The sequence below is a fragment of the Lygodium microphyllum genome, chromosome 2 (assembly GCF_053477565.2).
Source record: "Lygodium microphyllum isolate KBCC chromosome 2, Lygodium_microphyllum_v1.1.10, whole genome shotgun sequence".
NCBI lineage: Eukaryota > Viridiplantae > Streptophyta > Polypodiopsida > Schizaeales > Lygodiaceae > Lygodium > Lygodium microphyllum.
The window spans coordinates 91,255,714-91,268,878 of NC_141136.1; the positions used below are offsets into that span (position 1 = coordinate 91,255,714).

The 13,165-nt window shown below is 40.4% G+C and overlaps 1 protein-coding gene across 5 annotated transcripts; it reads right to left on the bottom strand.

The window, feature by feature from the left end:
• Window positions 1–579: 579 nt before the first annotated feature.
• On the bottom strand, window positions 580–10,884 carry LOC148040013 (protein PHOSPHATE STARVATION RESPONSE 1-like). Of its 5 annotated transcripts, XM_087695831.1 has the most exons (8): window positions 10,531–10,884; window positions 9,869–9,993; window positions 9,515–9,731; window positions 8,378–8,454; window positions 8,242–8,284; window positions 8,092–8,173; window positions 1,618–1,687; window positions 580–1,485 (listed from the first exon to the last, which is right to left on the bottom strand). In XM_087695831.1, the coding sequence occupies exons 2-8, from the start codon at window positions 9,875–9,877 to the stop codon at window positions 580–582; spliced, it is 1,404 nt and encodes a 467-aa protein (XP_087551957.1). In that variant the 5' UTR covers window positions 9,878–9,993; window positions 10,531–10,884. The 5 variants fall into 5 exon arrangements, with proteins under 5 accessions (XP_087551957.1, XP_087551966.1, XP_087551976.1 ...); XM_087695840.1 differs by lacking the exon at window positions 9,869–9,993; XM_087695850.1 differs by lacking the exon at window positions 10,531–10,884 and having other exon boundaries at window positions 8,092–8,146.
• Window positions 10,885–13,165: the final 2,281 nt, after the last annotated feature.

Below are 13,165 nucleotides of genomic sequence, written 5' to 3' on the forward strand. Positions count from 1 at the left end.
CCTCCCTTGCCTGACCCCTGCTTGCAATCCACTATTGCTAATAGCATGGCACATACGTTTGGATCACCTGTTAGTAACCACTTTCTACAAGAAGGAAGACTGAGATTTCAATGAATATCTACCTTAGCGTATACACACATTATGAGGGCTCACATTAAATCTCTTATTGTTGATCAGTGGCAATACTTCCAACAGCATGCAAAGTAAGCAACTCTGTAGTATACAGCGAATACTTATTACTATGCATGAGATTTTGCTGTTTATAGCAATAGTTACATCATGGTTTCAGACAATGTTAGTCGAGACAGCATTCTGATCCATTATGGATATTGTAATCTGATTTTCTTCTCTATTGCTAATGTACAGTGCCATTTCTTTAGTGCAATCTCCCCAAATGTGGTTAGGTGCAAAGCTTTGGTTAGAATGGCTCATAATCAACAATCTTTTTGGGATAGGGATCACTATCTAAAGATGGTCTTCTATGAATGTTGTCCAAGGCCCTTTGATCTCAAGGGATGGCTGTTGATGTTCAAGAGAAGAAAAGGGTTAAATGCATTAATGATTTCCAGCAAATCCAAGTCATTGCTTGAATTGCTGAAGTGGAGAAATGATCTCATTACTGGTGTGATTGTGAAATGGACTCCCTTGATTCCATGTCTCAAAGAAGGTCATTGGTGAGTGTGGCAGGTCTTGGCTGTCAACTCCATCTAGCTGACAGTCAAAGGCAGATTCTTCTGATAAAGGTGGGATTTGAAGTTGGGAGTCCACTTGAGACTGGGCATTGGCCAATGCCATATAGGAAGAATTGGGGAATGATTGAGAGTGCTGGTTTGGTTGAGGGTGATACTGATGGGAATCTTGCATGGCTCCCTGAGAGTGACGCATCTCTTCTTGTGTTTTGCCATGGCTTTGAGGTTCGTTTGGAGAAGGTTCACACTGAGTTTGGATGAAAGGGCCATTTGCAGCAGTCACCGTCAACACTGGAGGTGGCTGATGGTACTGTACTTGCGCTGTTGGAACTATTGGAGACTGGGAATAGACTAGTGTCTTATCAGAAGCAGTTTGCATTCTTTCGTCCCCTAAGCATATCCTTTTTGATGGCATTTGCATTTGGATTGGGAAAGGTGAGCCACCAGCTGTGCAAGGTGATCTCTTGGAAGCCACATGCGGCAAACATGGCATGTGTTGTATTGATGTGGATACTTCCTGTTTCACATTTGGCCCGTGTAAATGCAAACTAGATCCAGTTGCCTTGCCATCCATAGCCCTCATTATGTGAGTTACTTGTGATGACACTTCAGTGTGAGACACTTGTGATGGTGGCAAAGCTTCTGTGTTTCTTACAACTGATTGTGGTTGTTCTGCTGGAGGACAAATTGAAGTGGGTAGAGGATCCTGCCTATTTCCCATCCTTTGTTGCTCCTCAATTATCTTCTGGAGATATCTGCTTTGAGCTTCAATTCGCATTTGTAAATGCCTTTGCACCTGATAGACACATAAACCTTGTGATTCATGAAAAAATACAGTGGAACCTATCACTGGGTGTCATTTAAATGAATCCCATTCTGGGATATTCAACATTCAGTGTTGAAACAGTCAGTAAACGTACAAACTGACCTCAATCTGCTCATGAAGTCTTTTCTGGACCTCCATTTGCATTTGCAGTGCAGCAGTGATCTGGATGCCACTGCCATCATGTAGCACATGCACGAATCATATAAATGTGATAGGTTTGCAATTATGTTTTTGCCAAGATTATCTACACGTAAATACTGTGCTTGCTTAAATTGTGTGTGTGTTCAGAAATTGATTAGATAAACTTTAGTCGAAAGGCTACATCAAATTCCAGCTGCTAAATCTCCTGTTGTCTCTAAAGTATTATAGTTTTTAGGACTAATGCAATGGTTTGTCTTAGATGCCACTCTATTTGGGGTGCACATGTACATCTAACTATCCCAGTTTTATTAGATGAGAAGAAAGTGTATCTGGGTACATATCTGCTTGACACTTTGTAGTGACCATTGCAATAATTCCACTATACAATTCTGATGTTAGAAACAAAAATTGTAGTTGTTGTTAATAAAGGACATTCCTAGACACAAATTCAAAGTTCACATGTCTTGTTTTTGAATCCTCAATGCAGCCACATATGTCGACATATTATCTATTGCAGAGCATATACCATATTGCTTTGTACTCCACTAATAAAAGGAGTAATTTAAAGAAGATTCCTTTCTTTGGGGCTTGTCTTATTGAAGTTTCTCCTTCCCCAACATCTTCATCTAGTATTGTTTTTACATACTAGCTTGTTATGTATAGGTTAGATGTAAGTCTAAGGAGAATGAATCCCTTTTTCTTTTAGAAGCTTGCTCAAAGTCAGGTAGCATGACCACGTGTTTTGAAACCAACACTTTGCACACAAAGTCTGAGTGTTTTAACCTAGAACTATTTTCAAAATTGTAGCAGCATGTGGCACACGTCTGGCAGAAATTTAATTGTCAGTCACTACGGCAGAATCAGATATCAGGTGGGTTCACATATGTCCCACAGGCTCTCCTCAGAGGGCTGTTTTCTGACAGGAGCTCAAAACTTATCCATAGTTATAGAATAGTTGGGGTTGCAAAACTTCAGTACGTCATATATGATTGTGCTCAAATGTGGTGGAGCTGCAACATCATGAGGCTGTGGATATCTGGACGTCTCAGTACACAACTTGTCTTGGCAACACTTGTCAGCACAAGGTTTTTTAATGTCTCCCAAGGCATGATAGGTATTTTCTGTGTCACTTCAGATCCTTTTTAGATATTGGTTGGCTAAACATGCAGGCATTCAGTCTTGTGCCTAACCATGCTGTTTCAGCTCCTTGTTAGATAATAGTTGATTGTGTATGAAATTAGAGGAGAGATCTCATCAATCATCCATTGATTCAAATGGGCCAACTACATTGACTTAAGTGCAGGTGCACCCTTAACTGAATAAGCAGAGAGGATCAGGAAATGCCAAATAAGGTCTGTGGCCAGAAAGTAATGGAAATTAAAAGCTTTATGCTTCTAGAAGGAAACTAACAACTATTATCATTTCTGGACTGGTGGGCAGCCAAATCTCATTATTCAAAGCCACAGTTAGCTGAAGTAGAACACTGGAGAATTTAGACTCTTGCCAACGTTACAAAGTGGTGGGAATCTGCCCTTACTATGTGGATTGAAAAATTGTCTTCGACTTTGGAACTATATTAAACAGTAGAGATGTGTGATGGACCTCACCAAATGTCAAAATGGCAAGACACTGACCAAAAGCACTTTCTACAATATGTCTAAGTTTCACACAAATCTTATGTTGAAAAGTCTATCGTTTGAGTTTTTTTCATTATTCTGGGAGCTTTGAAAGGTACTCTCTTAGTAGTGACATTTCAAAATAATAAGACACAGAAACATGTCTTGCGTGTGATACTCTTAGAAAGTCGGATGATAATCTTTGTGTAGCTTTTCAAGCACCTACCATACATGTCCCAATCTACCCAATCTAGTTGAGTCCAGAAGTTGGATGGAGCAACTACTCTCTTTCAATGTTGATAACTGACGTCATCATCAAAACCTATAGCCTTTGGGAGTTCGTTTCTAAAACTCTCTCTTCTCCAAAGACTTCTCCAGCAGATATGTTTTTGTTCATATGAAGTAGTTCAGACCTGCTTCAGAGATTTGGAGCCTCCATGAAATTCTTAGTTCTCTTATTGTGTTGCGTTGGAGATATAGTTGTGGACTTTTGTCTGATAGTGAGTCTGCCTGTGAAGGACTCCAACAAGATTTAGCAGCTACACTGAGTGACATTCTAGATTATGAGGACACCAGCTCACAGGATATGGCAGTCACCTTGCTGACATCCCTTCCCCCGACAATGCTGCCTTTTAGTTGAGCTTGCTCATTTCACTCCTGTGAGAGAGACTCCAATGAGAGGACCCATGATTCTAGAACAAGATGCTTGGGATAAATTGATGGTAGTGCTATCATGAAGGCTGTGCAACTGGGCCTCATCAGGTGGGGTTGGCAAGAAGAAGGGAAGAAGGGCAAGAAGAGGAAAAGTAGGATCACAAGAAGGACGAGTCATATGATAGGAAGTAATGTTCTTTCATAAAGGGAGATGAACAGAGGATATATGCTACTAGAAGCAATCCCCACCTTTGCCCATGGGGAAAATCCCATGTGGAGGACCTTTGTCAGTGACACATCAATGACACCAGGCGAAGGGCATTTTCAACTGCTTCAGCTTTGCCCCTGCCTTCATGGTCAGAGGACTTTTCACAAGTAATCACCTAAATTTTCATTCAGGTTAGTGGTATGTCTTTTGTTTAAGTACATGGCATTGATATTAAAGCGCCTGCTTTCATGGTCATAAATTATTGAGAGAGTGAGAGAGACTTTTAATTCCTTTGTTTTTTACAGTTACCTTCAACTAGTAGTTGATGAGCAGTGATCGTAATGGACTACCAAACTAGAAAGTCTCTGTAGACCAGAGTGCTTCACACTGTTATATAAAGTTGCTACTGCCCTTGTAGAAGAGATTCATCAATCAACTTGGGGGCATTATGATTTTATATGAGTTCTTGAAGCAGGCAACAAGTGGCATCTAGTTGAAGGGTCATGACAGATTGGGACAGAGCTATCATCAGCTTGCTGGAGTTCACTCCACAACAAACAACACCAGACAAATAAGGCTACCAGGAGAGATGGTACCCCATTGGAGCATGTCCATACAACCTTCTGTGGCCCGATTTATTGTTCCAGGTACACTTGGGCATCCTTTGTCTGTGCATTGAAATATTTGGGTATGATGAGTAGAGAGATTGTTCACCGAGTTGGTAGAGTTAGAGCCCATCTTGGTGGTGGCTTCACTTCTACTATTGATTGACTTTGATTTGCTAGAATGGCATGTAAAATGAGCTTTTCAAATCTAAAAGTACCAGAGAAATGGTGTGGTTAAGCATAAGAACTAGATCCTAATGGAATTGATTACACAATGTTTAAATATTCGGGGCTACCTCAATCTCTTTGTGCTCAAGTAATCTGTACTACTAAGTCTTTTTAGCTGCCACAACCCTATGGTATCTAGGACTAGTAATATTTGCTGTATGACCTGGAGGAAAGGCTGGTCATTGTGAGCAGAGATGTCATCTTTTAAGAGGACTCCCAACTTACACAATTTTCTACATAGCAGGTATTTGAATTCAAGGAGGAAAAAGTGTACATTCAGACCCTTCAATTAAAAGGGGTTTTTCTACATAGGAGGTACCAAGTTTACCTCAGATATACATACAAGGGGTTTCTTTATAAGGGCTTGAATGCACATGATAGGAGTAGTTGCTGGATAGTGACTGGACCACATGCAGCAGATCGAGGACATCATGGACAGCCAAGGAATGATGCAAAGTGAGTAATGTCTGAGGTCCCACATGTCATTATAGTTTGACCCTAGCATGAGGAAGTAGGGGTTTGTTCCTTTATTGTACTGCTTATGACACATCAATACGGCTTATGGAGATTATAAGGACTTGAGCAGAAAAAGGAATAATAGCATGTTCTTTCACTATGAACTATGCCTTGATGACATGGATTAGAGAGTCTACTAGCATTGAGGTGGCTCTGGGTCAATACAGGTGACAGCAGGCTATGCATGAGAAGTGGATTCCATTGAGCAGAATCAAAACTGGGGCCTAGTTCTTAGAATTCTACAAAGGAAACTAATTGAAGTTTGAGGAGTTTAAGATCAAATAAGGCTGATCAGACCCGTGGACAAGCAGAAGGCATGAGTAGTTGACAAGGATTTGAGCAAAAAGATCTATCTCGACAATGAGGATGATTTTGTTTCCATGCCAATAATGACTATCATCCAGATAATCATTGCTTTGGCTATGCTAAGCAATGACCATCTTGATGTATGTGAAGTCAGAATTTCTGAAGGGTGTGAGGGGATCAACGTAGAATAGGTTTTCAAAATTTCAAAATTAAAGCATCAGGTGTCACCCTCGCAGAAAGCTTTCTTTGGGTCGAACAGGTGCGTAAAGCTTGGGCATTAGTAAAGCTTGGGCATTAGTAACTCTACTTCTTTACACATCACGGGTTAGCTTATATCGACAATAGAGGGAGGGATGCCCACTTAATGAGGGAATTGCTAAGCAGAGGGTTTGAGATGACAGATATTGGCCGCCTTCACTTCTTCCTTGGTGACAGATTATAATAATCTCATGGCATGTCCTTTCTCAGCAGATACACAGCTGAGTTACGTTCAGGCAGGCCAATGCCCTATGAACGTAGAGTCACAAGTGTTCCCAGCAGTCATCTCAAGTTTTCAGGATGCTTCCTCTTTAAAGGAGCATAGTCATGCCAATTATTTGGTTGATTCATACCATGTCAGACCTACTGACATCAGTGGATATCCTCAGTTCTTTTATGTATAGATCTCTCTTACTGCATTTGGCACTTCAATATTTTGCACAGCACTAGATCACATGGGATCCTATATGGAGAGGGGGTCACGTTGACAGAATGGACTTTGGATTGGGGTAGTGAAACCAACTCTCTCAAGATTCTCAACAACTTTCTGTATTACACTAAGCACAATCTCATGGAGTGGCAACCGCTCTTTCTTCTAGAGAGGTGGAGTATGAGCTTCATGTGCAGCAATTCAGCAGATTGTGTAGCCAAGGTTATGTGCAAAGCTTGACTTTCCACCATACTTGGGGGAAATGAGGAAAGGACAATAGCAATTGGAATGTGAAAGGAAAGAGAAACAGCTAAAATTTGAGTTTTGGAGAGTTTCCAGTAAGTATAGGGATAAGTCAGGCAGCAAATGGGAATGGCAACATGGAAACAGCAAAACTGTGGAGGTTCTGGGAGTTTCCAGTTACTATGCTTTCCACAGTGGAGGGGGACTCTGGAGAACCAACCAGAAGTGGCTGTGCTCAAAAGGTGTGTTTTGTGCTCTCTCTTTTGCCAGAAAATCCAGCTCTTCATGCTCACACAACGCACATTGATGTCTATACAATTATTATGTTTGGAAGTAGATCCCTGATGAGGAGCTGTACCTCATCTACCATCCACCCATGACCATGTGACAGTTCTATTCAAGCCTCCCATTGATCCAATAATTCATGGCATTTGAGCACCCCTAGCATCTGAGAAGGGGTGTTGGGACTCAGGAGTATGATCATCAGCCCCTTTACCATGTCAGTAAGAGAGGAGCTTCGTCCACTGCCTGTTCCTTGGGCATGCAGCCACACCTATTTTTGGGGCAGATCCTCTCAGAGTTCAGTTTGGGTATTTAGACCCACCTATTTTTTAAGCAACTGCATCTTACATCGTCCTTCTCTCCCTCGCACCCTGACTAGCAGTGCACTCCCCATTTATGTGCATGGACTGTTGTACTCGGGTATCCTCAGATCTATTCACCTTGGTTTTTTGTACCTTTGAGTTCAAGCACTTTTTCTGTGTGCTCTGCTTCAGGCTGCACTCTGATGCTGAACAGGTGCAAAAGCTTGTAAAATAAGGACCAGCTGACAATAGCATTCTGAAAAGTGATGTACTAGAAGCCAATGTACCTAGTTTTGATCATCTCCACCTCAAGGATTGTTGATCCACTGGTATTTCTAGAGCAGAGGCCATATTAGAGCTAAATGATATAGATATTTAAGCACTGGACACAAAACTTGCATTGTAAATTGCATGACCAGTACTAAAGTCCCAACAGTGCCTAGTAAATTTACAAGCCCAGTACTGAACTCCCAAACAGTGCCTAGTAATAAATTTGTGATAGTGTTAGCCTACAACTGGAGATGTCTCAGACCTCTTTATGTTAGATAATGTTCTAGTAGATTTCTTTTTGATAAACTGTCCTAGCTGAATAGACTTCTAAAGAAAAATCCAATTCAAACCATCAAATTTTGTAGTCCAGAACTACTACTCTAGCTAACACCAGTAATGGAAAGTTTTTCAGAAATTCTCATGGATGTGTGCATTTTCATGGATGCAAGTTTTGAAATATGTTAGGACATGAGACCTAAAAACGCAATCATGCTAGAGAAATGTGGCTTTTACTTACGCTGAAGCATGTTCTGACACTGGATCTGGTACAGCCTTCTTCTCTGAGGCTAGGACTGCAAAAGAAAAAAGAACATGGTAGGCTGATGCATTTATGAAGCACTGACAACTTGTAAAATGTAAATTTGTGCTGCAGCCTTATTAGACATACCATCAGCCACAGGATCTGGTATGTACTTTGCTAAACGATATTTCTGATAACAAAGGAACAATTCAACCATGAATACAAATGCTAAATGAAGCCGTGATTAGCAGAGAATGTAAAAGAGACAAAGTTGTATACTCACCTGCAAATGACTTTTTACATGGTAGATTGTTAGGCCTTGCACTCCCATAACTCTCAGAACTGCTTTTGGAGTTGCTCCTGTGTATGAAGGCATGACATGAGGATATTTTTTGAAATTTCAAATAGTGTTTTGAGAATCTTAAAACAGAACCACGTTCAGTCAGAGGTACTTGTCCAATTTGATCTTTTTCTCATACAAATTCAAAACTAAATCATCGAGAAAGTAACCACTGGTTTTCCAATTAGGACGTACCTTCATGCCAATCAAAAATACAAGTTTACAAATCCCTTCTGAACCCTTGCATATTGACTGTCTCTAGGAGCTTTTAACCAGGTATGTATCAGAAAATTAGGAAAACTGAGAGTAGTTCCACAATATGTGAAGCACAATTATACGGCAATGGTCATAAAGGACCATGGAAAAAATAGAGGCTGAAAAGCTGGAAGAGCCAAAGTAGACATGGTTGTGCACTGTTTGTATTCTCTGCATGCAATGCACGCATAAAGGTGCAGGCATCTAGTCTAGAGACCTGAACTGCCACAAGACTCCGCCTCTTGGATGGCTACACTGATATCACATCCAGAAATCACATAAGATCTGTTTTCCAGGTCTCACATGTTTAACAGGAATCCAGTCTCGTTGAATTTGGTCCACCAATCACATTTCCTCGGTTACATGTCAAAAGGGACATATGGTATTTAGGGTACGCAATGACAATCTATGAATTGTAGTTGCTTCAACTCTGATGCGCTAAGAGCATTTTTCCTGCTTACAATGTATCTACAACCTCACCCCCAATAGCCCTTGATAAAAAGCTTCAAAATATTAGGTATAAAGTGACAAAGAAGTCTCATTCTACAGTAACAACAGTCTGGCCAACTGTGAGACACTTATGTTATTACAATAACTCATAAAGGAGTGTCATGCAAGCTGCTAGCGCTTGTTGGCCCAGTTGCCTTTGAGGCTTGTAATCGCTTAAGGTTAACTTATATTTGGGAGAAGTTCTCTTTCCTAGCTGAAAATAGCATCAGGGATGAAAGGGGTACTTGTTTTGAGGATTTACTGTGTCAAAGAGAGGTTTGAATTACATGAAGAAACATTAAGCATAGAATCAGGGTTCATGATATGCATACTCACTGTCTGCACCACCAAGCTGATTTACGGCTTCCACAAATCGATCATGGAGGTCTGGTGTCCAGCGTAAGCGTTGCTTTGCCGAGCTTGCGCACACAGATCCAAGAGGGTTGATAGACATGCTGGAAGGCATTCCCATCAATGCACCTGGGCCTCGGTGTTCCGATCCCATGCTCCTGTGACGTATCAGGCTGCGTGCTGAGTTCGCCTGATACATGTTCTGTACAAGCATGTCCACAAGATGAGTTCTTGGCTGTTGCATACACAAAGTCACACAAGCAAACAAGTGCGCACTTTCACAGACGGCATATGGACAAACATCAAGAGACATGACCATTGATGAGTGAAAGCTCTTACCTCGAGCATCCTGCTTTCACTGCAGGCTAGACTTCATTTTACAATATGTAGATGATGGTGGCACATTGCAGTTATTTTTGTGTATCCACTAATAGTTGCTTCTTAATGAAAAAGATGCTACATGACTGAATGAGAGCATGAGATTATGTCAGATGTCCCCTCTCTCTCTCTCTCTCTCTCTCTCTCTCTCTCTCTCTCAATTATACATGTCTATGATATATGATGTGAGATTAGCCCATGAGGTCAACGGGAAAGAGGCTCTAAGTATCACTCACTGATCACCCCTTCTCAAGTGTGCACACTTGACACTAAAACCCTTTTGCAAATTCAGTTGAAAATGGTGGGTTTGGACATGGAAATTGCAAAATTAAACATGGAGAGAAAATTCATAATATAAGCACATGAAATGATGCCAATCTGTTCACATATAGACCATGATTGTGAGAACAAGAAGACCCATCTGATCAAAAAGAATTTTCGTTCCTGAGATGTTGCCATTTTAACTGAATTTTGGCCAATTTCCTTCAGCCCTTAGGGTGGGATTAGAAAGGGGAAGACAATCTTAAGGAGTATGGTGGTTTCTCAAATGGGAATTGAATTTGGAGGGCCGAATTTTTGCAGCCAGGCTTGTATGTGAAGAGCAGTATTAATTCTGAACGTACCAAGAAAATACATGGAATATAAGGGAGGGGGAATACGATGATGACTCTTTCTGCAAATGTGACGAATGCAACGCCGGCAAGGTATGTGTCTTTCCTGAGACAGGCTGAGAGAGAGAGAGAGAGAGAGAGAGAGAGAGAGAGAGGGAGGGAGATTTCTGCAAGTCAAGAGTGCACGAATGATGGCGAAAGAGCAAAAACAAGAGGGAAGAAGAGCATAAATGGGAGCACCGGACAGACGGACAGAGAGGGAGAGAGAGAGAGAGAGAGAGAGAGAGAGAGGCCGATTGATTGATTGATAGATAGGAGGAATATGATTGCTGAATGAGAGGATGAGGTAAAAAAGATAGCTTAACTGTGGAGCGAGGGCTCTAAAGCTGACTGACACAGCAAGCAAAAGGTGGAGTGAGAGATGGGCGGCTTGCGATATGATTGAAGGGGAGAAAAACATAACATATGTCATATAGGCCTACATTATACATACGAACGCGCGCGAGAGAGAGAGAGAGAGAGAGAAAGAGAGAGGGGGGGGGAGGGCCTAGCCCTAGTGTGGAGGAGAAGAAAATATGCAACCAGCCAGGATGGAATCTTGTGGTGATGGCTGATTTCGGAAACCCCCTTTTCCTTTCCCTTAAGGCTTAGGCCTTTCCTCCCTTAGCATAGCTCGGGCACGGCCCATACAAAACGAAATAGAATGGGCCACCCTGCCCATAGATGTTGGCATGTCAAAGTTCTTGTAATGGTGCACTTGATTCAAGCTCTATTCAATTCAACAAGGAAGCATCAATGCATTGGGTTATATCTAAACGAGAGCAGAGGCGGTGGGGGGTTGGGGTGTGGGACAATGTCCACAAACAACCGAGGTTTAAATTTTGAGTTAAAGGTTTTTGTATTTGCTACCAAAAATGTTGTTCATGAACACTTGTGTGGGGTGGAGAGAGTAGAGTAGAGTAGTTTATTATCGTCCACGGAAGGCCAAATTATGACACATAGGACCTTTCCAGATATACAATGATTCTCCTTCCCCATAGTAGGAAAGGGTAGTTACGGTGAAAGAACAATCTATGCAGCATGGTTCTCTCAAAAGCGTAACATGCAGGTGATGAGAGAGAGAGAGAGAGAGAGAGAGAGAGAGAGAGAGTGTGTGTGTGTGTGAAAAAGAACATAATGAGAGTAGGAGGGAGGGAGTGAAGGAGGAAGGGGCACTTGCATGAAGCATCTAGTTTTTTTTTTTGTGCGCATATATGTGTGTGTGTGAGTGTGTGAAATTCAAAATATAGCATCAATTATATCTAAATATTGGTCCCTTAAACTTGATTCTTCCTCAACTCTTGACCTTGTAAGCAATGGCCAACTTCGAAGGCAACTAGGGCAATGTAGAGCTGTTTATTGGGCTACTATAGGATTTTGTGATTTTTGACTTCTAAATAGCCTATTATGCTATGTAAATGAGAACATAACAATACCTACTTCACACTTACTCTTTTGTCTGATTGATCTTGCCTAATGCCAACATTCATTCATCTTGTTGATGCAATTTTTATTGATGTACATAGTTTACTCTCATGGTGAAATAGACTACTCTAAGTACCTATGAAAACGTCATCCACAGTTTTTACAAGACATGTCATACGTTGACATTTAACATCAAGACAAATGTCAATGTCATTTTTGGAAGAGTAATTTGATGGCCATTATAAATGTATGAAGGTGTGATTTTGTACATTTAGATGGTGCACCAGTTAACTTTCATAAATGCATATTTTTAAGTTTGCACCATACTACAACTCTAAAATAAGAGTTGTACAAAATGTCTTAAAGGCATATTTTGAAAATCACCAACATCATGAAGTTGAGATTTGTTTATTAAGACACTTTCTTGTGTTGTGTGTGACAATCTAGTCTCTAAATGGTCCCTTGAAGCCTCAATGCCCTAGGGTAAATGTTGAAGCTATTGTTATAAAAGTGTCATTTTCTTTTAACAACTAAATGTCTTTACGATTATAACCTAGCTTGAGTTGTGCTTGGCTAATATAAACTTGAGCCCACGCAATTTAAGTATCCAAAATCAAATGATCCCTAACTGATGTCTTGAAATCTATTTAATAATCATATTAGAAATGCGCATGAACACGTATAATCTTTGAGGATTTTGAGTCACATTGTACTTAGCATTATCTTCTACCAAATTTTGGAGTCTCTTGTCTTGAATCCTTATACTTAAATTTAACTTGTAAAGTAGAAGTGTATGTTACTTTATAATTGTCATCAAAGATTGCAATCTGTTAATAAATTTGATGCTAACTCATATTATGCTCCTTAATGCTAGTGACGACATTGACATATGATCAAAGATTAATATTCAAGAACAACTTGTATAACAAGGTAACACTCATGTTTTATTTCGATTTATTTTATAAAGAGAGAATGTAAGCATGTTTTGTGTATCTTTTCATTACTTAGAAGGTATTGAAGCAAAAGTTGTGTGTTGAACATCCATTACATTACACATTGTTGTCTTTCATGTGAATACTTTTGATTATCTTAAGCATCTTTTAGCTCAAGGTCATACTTGGAAAATTGAACATTTGAGAAGTCACTTTAACATTAGAAGGTGAATAGAACATTTTTTATGAAT